This window comes from Oncorhynchus gorbuscha, linkage group LG25 (genome assembly GCF_021184085.1).
Source record: "Oncorhynchus gorbuscha isolate QuinsamMale2020 ecotype Even-year linkage group LG25, OgorEven_v1.0, whole genome shotgun sequence".
Taxonomy (NCBI): Eukaryota; Metazoa; Chordata; class Actinopteri; order Salmoniformes; family Salmonidae; genus Oncorhynchus; species Oncorhynchus gorbuscha.
In genome coordinates this window covers 37,314,417-37,331,040 of record NC_060197.1, presented here as the reverse complement: position 1 = coordinate 37,331,040, position 16,624 = coordinate 37,314,417, and the positions used below count along the sequence as shown (strand labels likewise).

Below are 16,624 nucleotides of genomic sequence, written 5' to 3'. Positions count from 1 at the left end.
CAAATACACCCCAAAATACCCTCGGTACACATTTCTAGGTTCCTCCCTCCACACTCACTCGCTTTATTCGATCCCTATTCTGTTTAGATACGTTAATTTACCTCATCAACTCAAGAAAGGCCCAGCATTACGACTATGCATGATTCATGTCATGGACATTTCTGTGGCTCACATTATCAATGTCCATAAAGAGAAATGTCATAACCTTTCAAATTGCCCCGTAACATTTTTGCTAATTGTCTCTGGGATTGTGACCCTAACATGATTACGGGATGCGGCAGAGGGTAGCAAATTGTTTTTCGAAGAAGGAATGTAACTTGTTATTTATGTTGTGCTATGTACTGCTAACACTTTCCTATGATGTTATTGGCACTCCTGTGTTTGACTCAATGACTTTTGTCCTGACTTAACTTCAAAGCAATGTACTGATGTGTAACACCCTAAAAATGTTTTATTAACTGTGGGTGTGATTATATTACAAAGGACAAAAAAGCTATTTGTTTACATTCAATTCCCCTCTAAGACTGAATATGAAGGCATAGAGATCCGGGTAAGACAGAAAGATCTGACAAATTGTTAACTGTGTCAAGTGAATAAGATTTCTTCATGTCCCATGTTTTAGCATATCTAGTGGGAGGATATGGGTGTTGGGACCACATCTGTAGACTGTGTTTCAGGGTAGAAACTAGGGGGAATCAGTTTCCCCCAGCTGGTCTTCAGGGTTTGAATACAGGTCACCATGCCCCTAGGCAGAATGGGATTTGAACCATTCTTCATGAAAATTGAAAATCACAATGAATTATTCAGATAATTATTTTATTTTTCACACAAAAAAATAAAATAAAATAAAAAAGAAATGGGGGGAAAGTTGTTTATCACTATCCGAGAACAATCTTACACAGCTTTCTTTTTGTAATTTTTTTTTTCATGCAAAAATCATGCGGCCAATTTGTTGATGTAAGTGACCTGAACTCCGTGGTTTGCTATCTTATTTAACCCACAGAAAAACTGAAAGCTAGCGTAGAAATAGAACAGCATAGACAGGCAGATAGAGAAGGATAACTTGTATCTAGTAGATGTTGATATGTTGTTTAGTCTTTTAAACATGTACATTAACATATATGTGTAGTCATGTCCAGTCTAGCGTCAGGAAGATATCAGGAGTAGCAGAATATTTATTATTATCTTATACAATGTATTGTACATCTGTTTAGTCAACTTAACTCTTTAAATAGAAGACTAGAGACTAACTAAACTAGCGTTAGAACTAACCTCATGTTAGGTTTTAGTGATGTTCTAATAATGGTGTTGGTGTTTTCATTTCAACTGTTGTTGCTTTCTATTTTGGTCCTGAGGAGGTGCCCTCAGTTTCTCACTAACGCCGTCTTCCCTCCGTTGTCTCTTTCTTGTCCTAGGAGGTGAATTAGTGTTGCCCATTATAACTGTGGACTCCCTAGACCCCCCCTACGCCACCCGCTACCCCGTAATCCCCCTTCCCCCCACCTACCGCCCCTTCCTCGAAACCACCAAAGAATCCCTCCCCTTGCCCAACGGCCGCCCCCCCTGCCCACTGGATCAGGAGGACTGCGAGGAGGCGGGACCCATCGAGGTGTCCGCCTACGGCTCGGGCGAGATGACCGAGTCGGACGATGAGGACTATTACAAAAACTCCCCCTCGTCACCGATAGGACGGTCCTCCCCCTCCCCCAACGAGGGCAGCGTCCAGAACCCCCGCGACCGCCACTTCTCCAACCGGCCCCCAACTCCCACCGCCCCCCTTGTCGTCCACCCCCACGGCCAACCCTGACCAGCTAGGCCCCAGGCTCAACAAGCCAGGCGGCAGCAGCAGCAACATTCCTGCCGGCAAGATGAACACCCGGGACCAGGTGCTGCTGCCGCCCACCCACCCCTCCTCCGACCCTGACCGCCACCGCCATGCCCCAGGCGTAACCTACCCTCCCAATTTCCCCCATGTGCCCACCCCAGACCCCACATCCCCGGAGAGAGGAGGGCCTCCCGGCGCGGTAGAGGTGATCAGGGAGTCCACCAGCACCACGGGCATGGTGGTGGGCATCGTGGCGGCCGCCGCCCTCTGCATCCTCATCCTGCTCTACGCCATGTACAAGTACCGTAACCGGGACGAGGGCTCCTACCAGGTGGACCAGAGCCGTAACTACATCAGTAACTCGGCCACGCAGAGCAACGGCACCCTGGTGAAGGAGAAGCAGCCGGGCACAGCCAAGACAACCACCAAGAACAAGAAGAACAAAGACAAGGAGTACTACGTCTGAGACTGGCCTAGCCAGAAACAGAGGACGAAAGGAGACGCACAGAGAGAGGGAGGGACGGAGAGGAGGAGAGAGGGAAGAGTTGAAGGTATAGGTAGGAGAGAGGCTCTAGATGAACTGACAACTGTAGAGTAATGAGTCAAATCTTTGTTGGCAGAGTTTGATTTAGTTTAGTATAGAGGTAACCTTACTGACAAAATGACCTCCTAGCTTTCCTTCTCAACCCATTTAGAGTCTACAGCAGAGAGATAGAAGATGAGATTGGCAAAGAAACATATTTCATTAGATCTACACATACTCATTTTTAACCACAGTTATTACAAAAAACGTGTGGTATTTTTCTCCATTACAGTAATATTTTTTTCTCACATGGCCGTATAAACCTTTTTTTTTTTTTTTTTTTTTTTTTAAACACAGAGAGACAAAGTCTTGGCTACAACAAATGGCTGCCAAATCTCGCTCAATGCAACATCATTTTGTGCCAATCGCCAGACCCAGAGCTCATGCTACAATGGAGCCAGCTAATCCAGCAGCGTTTGAAAGGGTATTGTATTGTATATAGCCTACAATCAGAGTTAAGCATGGGGCTACAGAGAGACACAGAGAAGGAAGACCCACCATCAGTGTTAGAGCAGAGGCCTATTGTTTGCTATCAGATGCTATGTAGCGGGTCTAAACAGTCAACAAGCTAACGGAGTCAATCGTAAATATCTAAATAGATGGGTTTGTATTGGAAGTTGAAACCCCACTGCTAGCCAAGTATGATAACACAAAATGACTGCCAATATACAGAAACGAGGTGTCAAGTCTGCCTTCTTCCCTCCTCCAAGTATTGAAACATCACCTCGCTCCTCTCGTAAAGTCTCTCTCGTTCTCTCCCCCTCCCCTTCTCTTTCTCTCAATGTCTGTGGTTCCCGAGGAGCTGATGACACATTCTTCTGCTGTGTTTCAAGCATGTAGTATTAATTTACAAAAAAGAGATGACTATTTCTGTGGAGAAAAAAAAATGATGATGCTGATTGATAACGTTTAACTAGCGTGTGAGAACAACAAAAGCTCCAACCAACCAACGGATGCTACTTGTTACGTTTTAGCTGCAAAACCAACTTCTGAGGCCAAAACCCTGGGTCGTCTTTCAGTTTTCCAACAGATAGGCTATCCGTCATGTGTTTTCTTCTGGGCTCCACGCAGCATTTCCCCCTACCGAGCCCACTAATGCGGAGGAACCAGCTCACGTCGTTACTATCAAACACAGACCAGAAACCAACCTCCAGCAGACAAACTGACTTTGTTCTAAATAAATATATATATGTATAGAAGTTTCAGAGAAAAAAAAACTATGGACCTAACTGAGAGCATAAGAGGAGAAATTCACCCGAATGCGTGTGTATCAGTGGACTGGGTGATAAATAACAAATTTGATGGACTATTGATACTTTGACGTGAGACCGATCCCCCCCCTCCCCCCACACCCACCAATCATACATACTATGACCAACTTTCATCGACAGTGGGAAACGCAGGTTTCTTTCCCTCAAAAAATGCGAGACATTTGATGGAATTTGTGAATTAATTTGCTGGAGTCCCACTTTCGCCCCCTAGTGTTGGGGGGAAAGCGTACGTTACCTTGGATCTGCGTTCTTGCCTCTCATTGGTCAAGACTGATAACAGCCAATGAGGGCAAGTCTAGTGAAAAACATTCAATGAAAAAAATAATTACAGAACAAGGCAAACAGCAGTTCCCTTGCAGATGGACAAGAACTCTAGTATTCCAATTTTCTCAACTATTAAAAAAGAAAACTGTACCATGAAAAGAAAAGAAAAACCTCAAAAAAAAAGTTTGTGCAATGTCTAAATATTTGAATCTCTCATCCCATTACTAAGAAAATATGTGTTTTCCCTTCCTGTTTAGAGAAAAAAGTATGACAAAGATAATTGATTCTGGGAAATTGGAAATTGATATATAATTGGTAATTGAGCAACTGTGATTTGGGTTACAAACATAAAACCATGTTTTCTCCTTGTCAGTACGGAGAAAAGATACTTTCCTCTCCATCCCTCCTGCTGCCACCTCACTCCGTTCTTTTCCAAAATCAATCACCCCATCCTTCATCCCCCTTTACTCACAATGGCAGAGTGTATGTAACCATTCATTAACTGAAGACCGAACAGGGTCTTATCTATTTTCTATTGTTTTATATCTATCTCTGTAACTGCTAGAGTCAAAACGGCTGCCAAGTCTGGAGACTGGCTCCATCCCATCCTTCTTCCTCATCCAGTTTGTCCGGTTTATGTTCCTCTCCGTCCTCCTCCTCCCAGTATCTACCTGTTCTTTCTAAATGTTATTGTAAAGTGTTCCAGTGAGATGACTCTAAATATGTGTACATTAACAGAGGGGAATACACTTGGTTATATACTTCTTATATCTCTTGTTGCGTGGTCTGTTGGTCTCGATCAGTCACATATATTCCAGATGTTGTTTTTCACATCGAGGAGTACTACTTTAACACGTGCTTAACACAAAGTATATTCTACTTTAACACATACTTAACACTAAGTAGCTACTACTTTAACACATACTTAACACTAAGTAGCTCCTACTTTAACACAAGGAACTCCTACTTTAACATGTACTTAACACTAAGTATCTTCTACTTTAACACGTACTTAACACTAAGTATCTCCTACTTTAACACATACTTAACACTAAGTATCTCCTACTTTAACATGTACTTAACCACAAGGAACTTCTACTTTAACACGTACATAACACCAAGTAGCTCCTACTTTAACACAAGGAACTCCTACTTTAACACGTGCTTAACACTAAGTATATCCTACTTCCACTTACAGAAGGGGAAGTTGAAGCTGGTGCTTTATAGGGACTAATGAGGCTGGATATTTAAGGTATTATTCCAGTATAATGTTAGTCCAGTACACCTGTCAGGAGTCGATAATACACATGCACAGACATCACAACAGACATCACAACAGACATCACAACATAACAATCATGTCTGCCTTCCAGGGTTTACTAGGTGACGAGTAGAAGAGGAGATAAGAGTTGTTTCCTTACCTACACACATAGGTCATACTGTATTTACCAGTATTTACCAATACTGTACACTCACCGGACAGTTTATTAGGTACCCCATTCAGGAAAATGGATCGTTCCTACAGACAGTGAGTCACGTGGCCTTGGATTGCTATATAAAGCAGGCGGACAGGCATTCTGTTACTAAGCGAGTTTTGGGCTTGGTATGATCGTCTGTGCCAGGCACGCCGGATCCCGTATCGGGGCTTTTGATGCAGAACAGTGTCGTCACGTGGAGGAAAATAGCTTGTTGATGAGAGTGGGTTTAAAAAGAATGTAACTAGGCAAGTCACTTACCAGGGAACAGTGGGTTAACTACCTTGTTTAGGGGCAGAACAACAGATTTTTACCTTGTCAGCACAGGGATTCGATCCAGCAACCTTTTGGTTACTGGCCCAAGGCTCTAACCACTATGTTACCTGCTGCTCCAGGTTGAAGGAGGATGGCAAAACTGGTGGTGTACCGCCATCCAATCTCCAGCAATTGCGCGATGCCATCACATCAGCATGGACAAACATCACTGTGGAATGTTTTTGACTTGTAGAATCCATGCCTCAAAGATATCAGGCTGTTCTGAAGGGACAGGGGGTCCGACCTGGTACTAGATGGATGTACCTTATAAACTGAGTGTATACTTAAACAATAAAGCATGGGGGGTGGTATATGACTAATATACCACGGCTAAGGGCTGTTCTTTGGCATGACGCATCTTGGTTACAGCCCTTAGCCGTGGTATATTGGTCATATACCACAAACCCCCAATGTGCCTTATTGCTATTATAAAGTAGTTACCAACGTAGAGCAGTAAAAATACATGTTTTATCATACCCATGGTATATGCTTTCAGCCAATCAGCATTCAGGGCTTCAACCACCCAGTGTATACTCCCGTATAATGAGCACGCACATAATGGAGAACATCTGGCCTCCAACCCCACACACTATGGAGAGCATCTGACTTCCAACCCCACACACTATGGAGAACATCTGGCCTCCAACTCCACACACTATGGGGAACATCTGGCTTCCAACCCCACACACTATGGAGAACATCTGGCTTCCAGCTCCACACACTATGGAGAACATCTGGCTTCCAGCTCCACACACTATGGAGAACATCTGGCTTCCAGCTCCACACACTATGGAGAACATCTGGCTTCCTCCACACACTATGGAGAACATCTGGCACCCCACACTATGGAGAACATCTGGCTTCCAGCTCCACACACTATGGAGAACATCTGGCTTCCAGCTCCACACTATGGAGAACATCTGGCTTCCAGCTCCACACACTATGGAGAACATCTGGCTTCCACACACTATGGAGAACTCCAGCTCCACACATGGAGAACATCTGGCTTCCAGCTCCACACACTATGGAGAACATCTGGCTTCCAACTCCACACACTATGGAGAACATCTGGCTTCCAGCTCCACACACTATGGAGAACATCTGGCTTCCAACTCCAAACACTATGGAGAACATCTGGCTTCCAGCTCCAAACACTATGGAGAACATCTGGCTTCCAACTCCACACACTATGGAACATCTGGCTTCCAACCCACACACTATGGAGAACATCTGGCTTCCAACTCCACACACTATGGAGAACATCTGGCTTCCAACTATGGAAACATCTGGCTGCTCCACACACTATGGAGAACATCTGGCTTCCAACTCCACACACTATGGAGAACATCTGGCTTCCAACTCCACACACTATGGAGAACATCTGGCTTCCAGCTCCACACACTATGGAGAACATCTGGCTTCCAGCTCCACACACTATGGAGAACATCTGGCTTCCAACCCCACACACTATGGAGAACATCTGGCTTCCAGCTCCACACACTATGGAGAACATCTGGCAAGAACATCTGGCTTCCAGCTCCACACACTATGGAGAACATCTGGCTTCCAACCCCACACACTATGGAGAACATCTGGCTTCCAACCCCACACACTATGGAGAACATCTGGCTTCCAACCCCACACACTATGGAGAACATCTGGCTTCCAACACTCATCTGGCTTCCAGCCCCACACACTATGGAGAACATCTGGCTTCCAACCCCACACACTATGGAGAACATCTGGCATCCAACCCCACACACTATGGAGAACATCTGGCCTCCAACTCCACACACTACGGAGAACATCTGGCTTCCAACCCCACACACTATGGAGAACATCTGGCTTCCAACCCCACAGAGGTGACTTACACTGGTAGTGATGGTATCTTCTACATCCCTTTGGCTCTCACAATCCTGGGGGTATTTCGTCTGACCAAGACCTGCGGCTGGAAGACAAGGATACAGGTTACAGAGTTATTTGGGTTGGTGAAAGCCAGTGGAGACACTAATAGGAAAGTCTGATAATTGAAATGTATATTTTTATTTCTCCCTACACTAGTCCAGCAGTCAGCAGGCAGAAACACACAAATAACAGAATGCGCATGCACACACTTCACGCACGCCTCACACACACACACCTCTCACCACAAAAAAAGACTTGGGTACCAAATAAATCTTCCCTTTCTCCAAGCATGATACTAATGTTATATAAAAACATGAACAGAGAACCCAAACCCAACTCAGTCACAGAGTTCTCTGGAGCAAGCAAGGTAGAGGATGGCTTGATCATCGACTTCACATCCTAAAGAATTCCCTCCAATTAATGTTGGTGTTTCCCCTCTATTTCATCATCCCTTGTTCTTTCTCTCCCCTTTGTTCCATTAAAAAACAAACGCTCCCCCGCGGCCACACCTTACCAACATGACAGGTCTCTTCAAACGCTACGACTCCTAACTAGTCTGAAGACATGAGAGCGAGAGCTTCGCACCAACGCCAACCCCTTCTCTGAAAATACTCAACTCTGTTCTTCCTCAACTTGCTTCCCTCTGCATTCATCAAAACGTCTATGGCGTCTCATAACTACGCATTGTTGAGAAAAGCGTTGTGGTAAACAAGCCTCAGACGTTGCTTTAAGGAATACATCATCACTTCCCCCAATGAGCCATCAGCTCTGACATAATCTGAAGCAGCCGCTTCAGCACAAATTAGTGTTACTGTGCGTTTGCGTTTGCGATGGGTCTTCAATCACAGTTTATTGTTTATTCACTTCGCTTTCTGAGCTCAAATGTCTTGTGTGATGTACGGTGTCTGATGTGTGTGTGTGTGTGTGTGTGTGTGTGTGTGTGTGTGTGTGTGTGTGTGTGTGTGTGTGTGTGTGTGTGTGTGTGTGTGTGTGTGTGTGTGTGTGTGTGTGTGTGTGTGTGTGTGTGTGTGTGTGTGTGTGTGTGTGTGTGTGTGTGTGAAGTGTTCCCTCCAGGCACATCATTTTAAATGACAGAGGAGCATCCCTCAGGGCTAAAACTGGTGCCCCTGCCGAGAGCAGGGCAGGTAATCCTTCCCAGCCTATTACCTCTAAAAGGGGTTTGGGGCAGGGACTCCTCAGGGCTTTTAATACGCCAGGTTACGATAGAACTACTGTTATTATGTTGTTAACATACAATCAGTGACATTGCGTTTCATATTGCCTCATGGACAAATATCAAGAAAAGTGTGTGTGTTTGTGTACATGCATGCATGCATGCGTGCGCGCATGCGTGCGTGTGTGTGTGTGTGTGTGTGTGTGTGTGTGTGTGTGTGTGTGTGTGTGTGTGTGTGTGTGTGTGTGTGTGTGTGTGTGTGTGTGTGTGTGTGTGTGTGTGTGTGTGTGTGTGTGTGTGTGTGTGTGTGTGTGTGTGTGTGTGTGTGTGTATATAAACCTTTGTCCATCATAGTTCTCAGTGCCACTACCCACCCAGCTTCAGTGTTCTGAACTACTGCGTGTTAACACCATCCCAAACAGTATCAAACCCCTCTCTCTATCCACTATGGTGAGAGAGCGGGCCTAGTCTCTCTCTCCTACTACTCCCCCACACTCAAGTCTCCTCCACGGGGTGCATCATGTGTTACTGATCCAGAACCTTTCTCTAAACCGCCGGGGGCCTTCTCTGATGACACACCAGCTGATCTAGGACCTGTGGAAACCGCGGGAAGCTTTCTCTGATAACACAACAGCAGCAGCAGCCTCTGACAATCCTCCTCCTCCTCTCACACTTTCTCATTGTCTCTCTCTCAACCTCTCTCTCAATGTCTCTCTCTCTCCACACATCATGGCTGACAGACACATTGATAGCCACGGGTGAGGATGACACATAGATGCCCAATTTACAAGTCAAATATGTATCGTGCGCTATCTGTGTGGATGGGAGCCAGGGAGAGAGAGATAATGGAAGAGAGAAAGATAGTCAGACAGCAAAAGAAGGAGAGAGAGTAGGAGAAAGAGACAAAGTAAGAGAAAGGGAGAGCGAGAGAGTAAGAAAGAAAGAGCGAGAGAGTAAGAGAGAACGAGGCTGTCAGTGTAGTGCAGAACTCTGCAGCCCTGCAGACATACTGAAGCACAGGGACGTGGAATGATGGATGAACATATAGCTACCTGCCTCCAAACACTAGTTACTGGAATAGAGCCATTCTCACTGCGCTTATCTATCAATCTGACTGTCAGAGGATTACAGCAGCTCAGAGGCAGATGGAGAGATGGAGGACATGGGAATGGGATGAAGTGATCTGTACTGCAAAGGGGAGACATAGCTGAGATTGGAGGAGCAAGCCTAGGTGTGTCCGTGTGTGTGTGTGTGTGTGTGTGTGTGTGTGTGTGTGTGTGTGTGTGTGTGTGTGTGTGTGTGTGTGTGTGTGTGTGTGTGTGTGTGTGTGTGTGTGTGTGTGTGTCTGTGCGCGTGTGTGCGTTTTCCGAGCTGCACCATCCTTCCCCTACCCTTTTTTTGCCACGGTTGCCACGGTAACCGGGTCCGGCCATTGCGCGTGCTTTTTTTAGGGTGTAAAGGCCATGTTGAGACCAGCAGCAGACGCCACAGATAGAATAGAGCCCTTGTCTATAAAGACTCAGAGGCTTCTTCACTCAGCCCATACAACCACTCCATGTTGAATTCTAATCACCACAGTACCAATAACAAACTACATCATTGTCATTGATTAATTAATCACGTTTGAGATTAATCCTACGCTCATTTACACAGAACAAATTATGGACACAAAAGAATGAATAGGTGCTCATATACCGTTGTAATCAGGCCACTGTGGCTTTAAAGTAAGTATCCAGCTCACCTAGATATATTCCTTAAATGTAGTCACATTCTATTCTACCTAAATCTACTCATCATTCCATTCAACTCTATGAAACTAAGGAGGATATTGGAGCTGACTGTACTATTAATACACTGTCAGGTGAAAACAATACCAAACCAAATCAAATCTAAATGTATTGGTCACATACACATGGATAGCAGATGTTATTGCGAGTGTAGCGAAATTCTTGTGCTTCTAGTTGACAGTTCAGCATTATCTATTATCTAACATGTAAAATAACAATTTCACAACAACTACCTAATACACACAAATCTATGTAAAGGAATGGAATAAGAATATATAAATATATGGATGAGCAGTGACAGAGCGGCATAGACAAGATGCAATAGATGGTATAGAATACCGTATATACATACGAGATGAGTAATACAAGATATGTAAACATTAAAGTGGAATTATTGTGACTAGTGATCCATTTATTAAAGTGGCCAGTGATTTTAAGTCTGTATGTAGGCAGCAGCCTCTCTGCGTTAGTGATGTCAAATACCACACACAGTGTATGAGAAGTCTTAGGGAAGGACTGGGATAGGGAGGGACTGGGATAGAGAGGGACTGGGATAGAGAGGGACTGGGATAGAGAGGGACTGGGATAGAGAGGGACTGGGATAGAGAGGACAGGAATAGAGAGGGACTGGGATAGAGAGGACAGGGATTGGGAGGACAGGGTTTGGGAGGACTGGGACAGGGAAAGACTGGGATAGAGAGGGACTGGGACAGGGAAAGACTGGGATAGAGAGGGACCGGGATAGGGAGGACAGGGATTGGGAGGACAGGGTTTGGGAGGACTGGGATAGAGAGGGACTGGGACAGGGAAAGACTGGGATAGGAAGGGAATGTGATAGGGAGAACTGGGATAGAGAGGGCAGGGATTGGGAGGACTGGGATAGAGAGGACAGAGATTGGGAGGACTGGGATAGAGAGGACAGGGATTGGGAGGACTGGGATAGAGAGGACAGAGATTGGGAGGACTGGGATAGAGAGGACAGGGATTGGGAGGACTGGGATAGAGAGGACAGAGATTGGGAAGACTGGGATAGAGAGGACAGAGATAGGGAGGGACTGGGATAGAGGGGGACTGGGATAGAGAGAACAGGGATTGGGTGGACTGGGATAGGGAGGACGGTTTGGGAGGACTGGGATAGAGAGGGACTGGGACAGGGAAAGACTGGGATAGGAAGGGACTGTGATAGGGAGAACTGGGATAGAGAGGACAGGGATTGGGAGGACTGGGATTGGGAAGACTGGGATAGAGAGGACAGGGATTGGGAGGACTGGGATAGAGAGGACAGGGATTGGGAGGACTGGGATAGAGAGGACAGAGATTGGGAGGACTGGGATAGAGAGGACAGAGATTGAGAGGGCAGGGATTGGGAGGAAAGGGATAGAGAGGACAGAGATTGGGAGGACTGGGATAGATTGGACAGAGATTGAGAGGGCAGGTATTGGGAGGACAGTGATAGAGAGGACAGGGATTGGGAGGACTGGGATAGAGGGACTGTGATAGGGAGGGACTGGGATAGAGGGACTGGGATAGGGAGGAACTGGGATAGAGAGGGACTGGGATAGAGAGGGACTGGGATAGAGAGGGGGACTGGGATAGAGAGGGACTGGGATAGAGAGGGACTGGGATAGGGAGGGACTGGAATAGAGAGGGACTGGGATAGAGAGGGACTGGGATAGAGAGGGACTGGGATAGGAAGGGACTGGGATAGGGAGAACTGGGATAGAGAGAACAGGGATTGGGTGGACTGGGATAGGGAGGACAGGGATAGAGAGGGCAGGGATTGGGAGGACTGGGATAGAGAGGACAGAGATTGGGAGGACTGGGATAGAGAGGACAGGGATTGGGAGGACTGGGATAGAGAGGACAGAGATTGGGAATACTGGGATAGAGAGGACAGAGATTGGGAGGGCAGGGATTGGGAGGACAGGGATAGAGAGGACAGGGATTGGGAGGACAGGGATAGAGAGGACAGGGATAGAGAGGGCAGGGATTGGGAGGACAGGGATAGAGAGGACAGAGATTGAGAGGACAGGGATTGGGAGGACAGGGATAGAGAGGACAGATATTGGGAGGACTGGGATAGAGAGGACAGAGATTGAGAGGACAGGGATTGGGAGGACAGGGATAGAGAGGACAGAGATTGGGAGGACTGGGATAGAGAGGACAGAGATTGGGAGGACTGAGTTAGAGAGGACAGGGATAGAGAGGACTGGGATAGAGAGGGCAGGGATTTGGAGGACTGGGATAGAGAGGACAGGGATTGGGAGGACTGGGATAGAGAGGGACTGGGATAGAGAGGGACTGGGATAGGAAGGGACTGGGATAGGGAGAACTGGGATAGAGAGAACAGGGATTGGGTGGACTGGGATAGGGAGGACAGGGATAGAGAGGACAGGGATTGGGAGGACTGGGATAGAGAGGGCAGGGATTTGGAGGACTGGGATAGAGAGGACAGGGATTGAGAGGACAGGGAATAGATTGGCAGGGTTGACCGAACACAGTATTGGGATGACTTTCAACAGGTAAGGATAATTAATAGACCAACTGTGGAAGAGCAAACGGGGTTAGAAAGGAAAACAGAGGGTTGATGAGGAAAGAAGAGAAAGAAACAGAGTGATATATAGAAAACAAGGAGGGAGGGTCAGCTATTATGAAGACAGTCCCCAGGTACATATCCAACTGGTTATCTGTTAAAGGTGGTCGGTGGAAGGATGGACTTCCTATATTTCATTTGGATAAGAGATGGGGCCAATCTGTCACCTCGTTCACACAGCAGGGCTATGGACTTCCTGGATTTACATTTCAATACTCTATTGTCGGGGTGCATCTCAATGCTCTGTCAAAGGCTTACCCTGTACTACAGATCAAGACAGTACACTGACAAGTTCAATCCATATCGCAGCTTTATTCATTTCAGAGCATGAGCAGTGTGACATCATTCAATCATTTGTAGTTGTAACCATGTTTTTCCAACAGAACACTCGTGTGCTGATCCACAGCGTGGCTTATTAGGAAAAACCACCGCACCTCTTAATATGCACATTACATAATACAGTGTAGCTTCAAAACAAGCAACATTTATTATCTTGTGTGCTGTGACACACAGCCGAACAAAATGAATACAAAGTGCCCGGCGTTTCTCAAGCAGAGTGAAGAACAAATAACTGCCGTTGTGTCGGCCATTTTGTCACAATAATGAAGCATGTAATTGTTCTGCACACGTTATGCAGAGGCCAATTGAGATATTTACCCTCACACACTCCTTCTCTGAAGTATTTTGTGTAAACACAACTATTTATTCAGCTTCTCTTATCAGCCGCCTCAAAATAGCAGCTTTTGTAGTTGTTTGTGTGCTGGCATGCACTTCACAGCCCCAAAACACGGCCATGGTATTTGTAGAATTAGTTTGGCTATCAACTAAAAAGATGTTACACATTTTAGGGATGCCAGTAACATAGAACAACTACAGTACTGAGTCATTTAGAATCTTGTACTAAGGAGAAAGTTAAGATATCGTGACAAATTGCAAAAGGAGGCTTGGCATACTTCTCAGTGGAGCTATAACTAGTGCAAAAACACGGTCTTGTGTTTAGAGAATAACTTAACTATAATTGAGTATTTGATCCAAAAATACATTCTGCCATAGATTTAATAGGACATTTAAACAGGATCATTTTCTTTGCCATGTGCCATCTTTTTCAGATAATACATGTGGCAAAAGAATAATTTCACAGGTACAGTAGAATTCTACAAGACCGGCTTTACAAAGCATTTTTCTTCTGTAATGTTTCTGTTCTCAATCTAACAATATGCAGTCTTGTCTTACCATAACTCACTATGATTGAACAATGCTTCTATCTTCTTTAAACATCAGTTGACTATTCCATAGTGAAAGCCATCTTTTGACCAAGTTGAGGGAAAGGGTTGATCAGCAGAAAGATACAAGCTCAAGCAACGAGTCATGATGACGACTGCCTAAACATTGTGTATGTTTTATCATTTCGCCTTGATAGATCCATCGAAATGTGCAAATGATCTAGATAAAATGAAAATGTAAATGATAAATTCATTCAGAGAATCTTTGAATATGCATCATGCAATTGGAGTTGCATGATGCACGTTGAAACACTGCCCTCTGCTGTCCATCTCCAGAAAACAGGCCATTTTGATCCTCATAGTATGCCCTCTTTTTGTGTTTCTGCACATGGGGACCGGAAGACACTTTATTTGACCTACGTGGTATTCCGTTTTTCTATGTCAAAGGATAGCCTGGAATGCACACTGAATATCACTCGATTTCGCTATTGACTCATAATAATGTCCGGAACAGAGCAAATAATGTCCGGAATAGAATGGCAACAAACACCTGGAAACGGTGTGTTTGATACCATTCCACTAATTCCGCTCCAGTCATTACCACGAGCCCATTCTCCCCAATTAATACGGTGCCACCAATCTTCTGTTGTCCAGGCTATCCTTGATAAAGTTTTCACCCTGTACTTCAATGAAAGGGACGTCCGGTCTCCATGTGCAGCAACACACCAAAGATTGTCAATTATATTAACAAGATAGTCAAGTGACCTCAAAGATGGAAGGCAGGCGGGAGGTGACGAGATCAGGTCGGATCATTCTAGCCAGTGAGAGGGCAGATAAACGTATCTGAACAACAGGCCATAGAGATAGATAGAAGACTCATCTTTGTATCAGTGCCATTATAGCGTCTGTGACCACATGGGCAGCTTTTTAAAGTAGTGAATTTTGTTCTTCACTGGCTGATTGCTCCTAACTCATAGGAATCCCAGCCCAGTTGACTACTTTAAAATGGTGGAAGCCCTCAATGGCCATGTCCATGCTAAAACAGGTTATAGCCACGATGACACCTCTATCTATCCCTATGACAACAGGCACATCTCCGATATAAAGTCGTCCACTTATATCAATGCATTCATAGCCTCTGTCAAGGCCCCAGCAACCAGATATTCCAGTTCTCAGGGGAAATGGAAAGAGGGCCTGCTTTTGGATGTTAACAAGGCGACACCAGAGATAGAGAAAATAGGAGATAGGAATCCCATTGTGAATATAAACGGAGGAAAGAATAACTCCCCACCCAGCAAACTGTTGACCAATCGTGTTCACATTGTCATGCGATAGCTAAAATAATTGTCAGGCAAACCCTTCTCAAAGTCAGGGTATGAGTCGAGAAACTTGCCCATTTTCCTCGAATGTACATAATGTCACGATTCCAAAGCTATACGATATTACTAAAAACAAGTTAATTATCTCACATCTCGGAAAAGATTTGTAATGTACTTCTTGTTGACATTATTCATGCCAATGTTGTTGTTTTTAGCTAGCACCCATTTGACTCCCATTCACACCTTGAAGAAGAGCCCTCTTTGTCCCAGAATTGCCCAGAATGTACGACATGGCCCATTGATGACATATGGGCAACGTACACAATGGGCACTCATAGGATTCCAATGGAGTTTCCCATCTCCTAAAAATAATCTCTGACGACATTCCATTTGAACTCCTCCTCATTTACTGGATTGGTTGAACAGTGCAGAAGAAACATCCGGACATCTTTTTTCTTCTCGTCAAGACCAGCATGTAGGGGATCTCGTTTCAGGCGTTTCTTTTACACCTGCTATGTTAGGATAGTACATTCATAACAACCTAGCCATTCCGAAACTTCTTTTCGAATCAAATTACGCCTCACGTAGCAAATTAGCCATTACATTTTTTGTTGACCAAATTTGACACGCTCTCATCATTGACTCTCTCAACTATCTGACTTCATAGGCTTGTTTTCATGGGCAGAGTAAAACCTCACTTCCCCTCTGAGCACACCAAACAACCAGCCCTCCCACCCCCAGAGATAGAAGAGGAAGCAAAACACCCCAGTTGCTGTTTTTTGGGGGGTGTTCCCAACTGCTATTGCATTGGTGTCTATGGGAAACACACCCACTTTTTTTCCAACAGTAAAAGGACTGCGTGAACTATCTTCATTTATCCACCATCTTTG

General features: G+C 45.2%; 1 protein-coding gene across 7 annotated transcripts in view; it reads left to right on the top strand.

Annotated features, from left to right (window-relative positions):
• The window catches only part of LOC124013620 (neurexin-2-like), a 1,135,017-nt gene extending 1,130,306 nt beyond the window's left edge, over positions 1 to 4,711 (top strand). For 5 of the 7 annotated variants that reach the window (XM_046327948.1, XM_046327945.1, XM_046327947.1 and 2 more), the window contains one exon: positions 1,416 to 1,955. In XM_046327948.1, the coding sequence (XP_046183904.1) occupies positions 1,416 to 1,807 (392 nt within the window). In that variant the 3' untranslated portion in view covers positions 1,808 to 1,955. Of the gene's footprint in view, positions 1 to 1,415 lie in introns of all 7 variants that reach the window. The other 2 variants (XM_046327950.1, XM_046327944.1) reach the window with 2 other exon arrangements.
• The last annotated feature ends 11,913 nt before the right edge of the window (positions 4,712 to 16,624 follow it).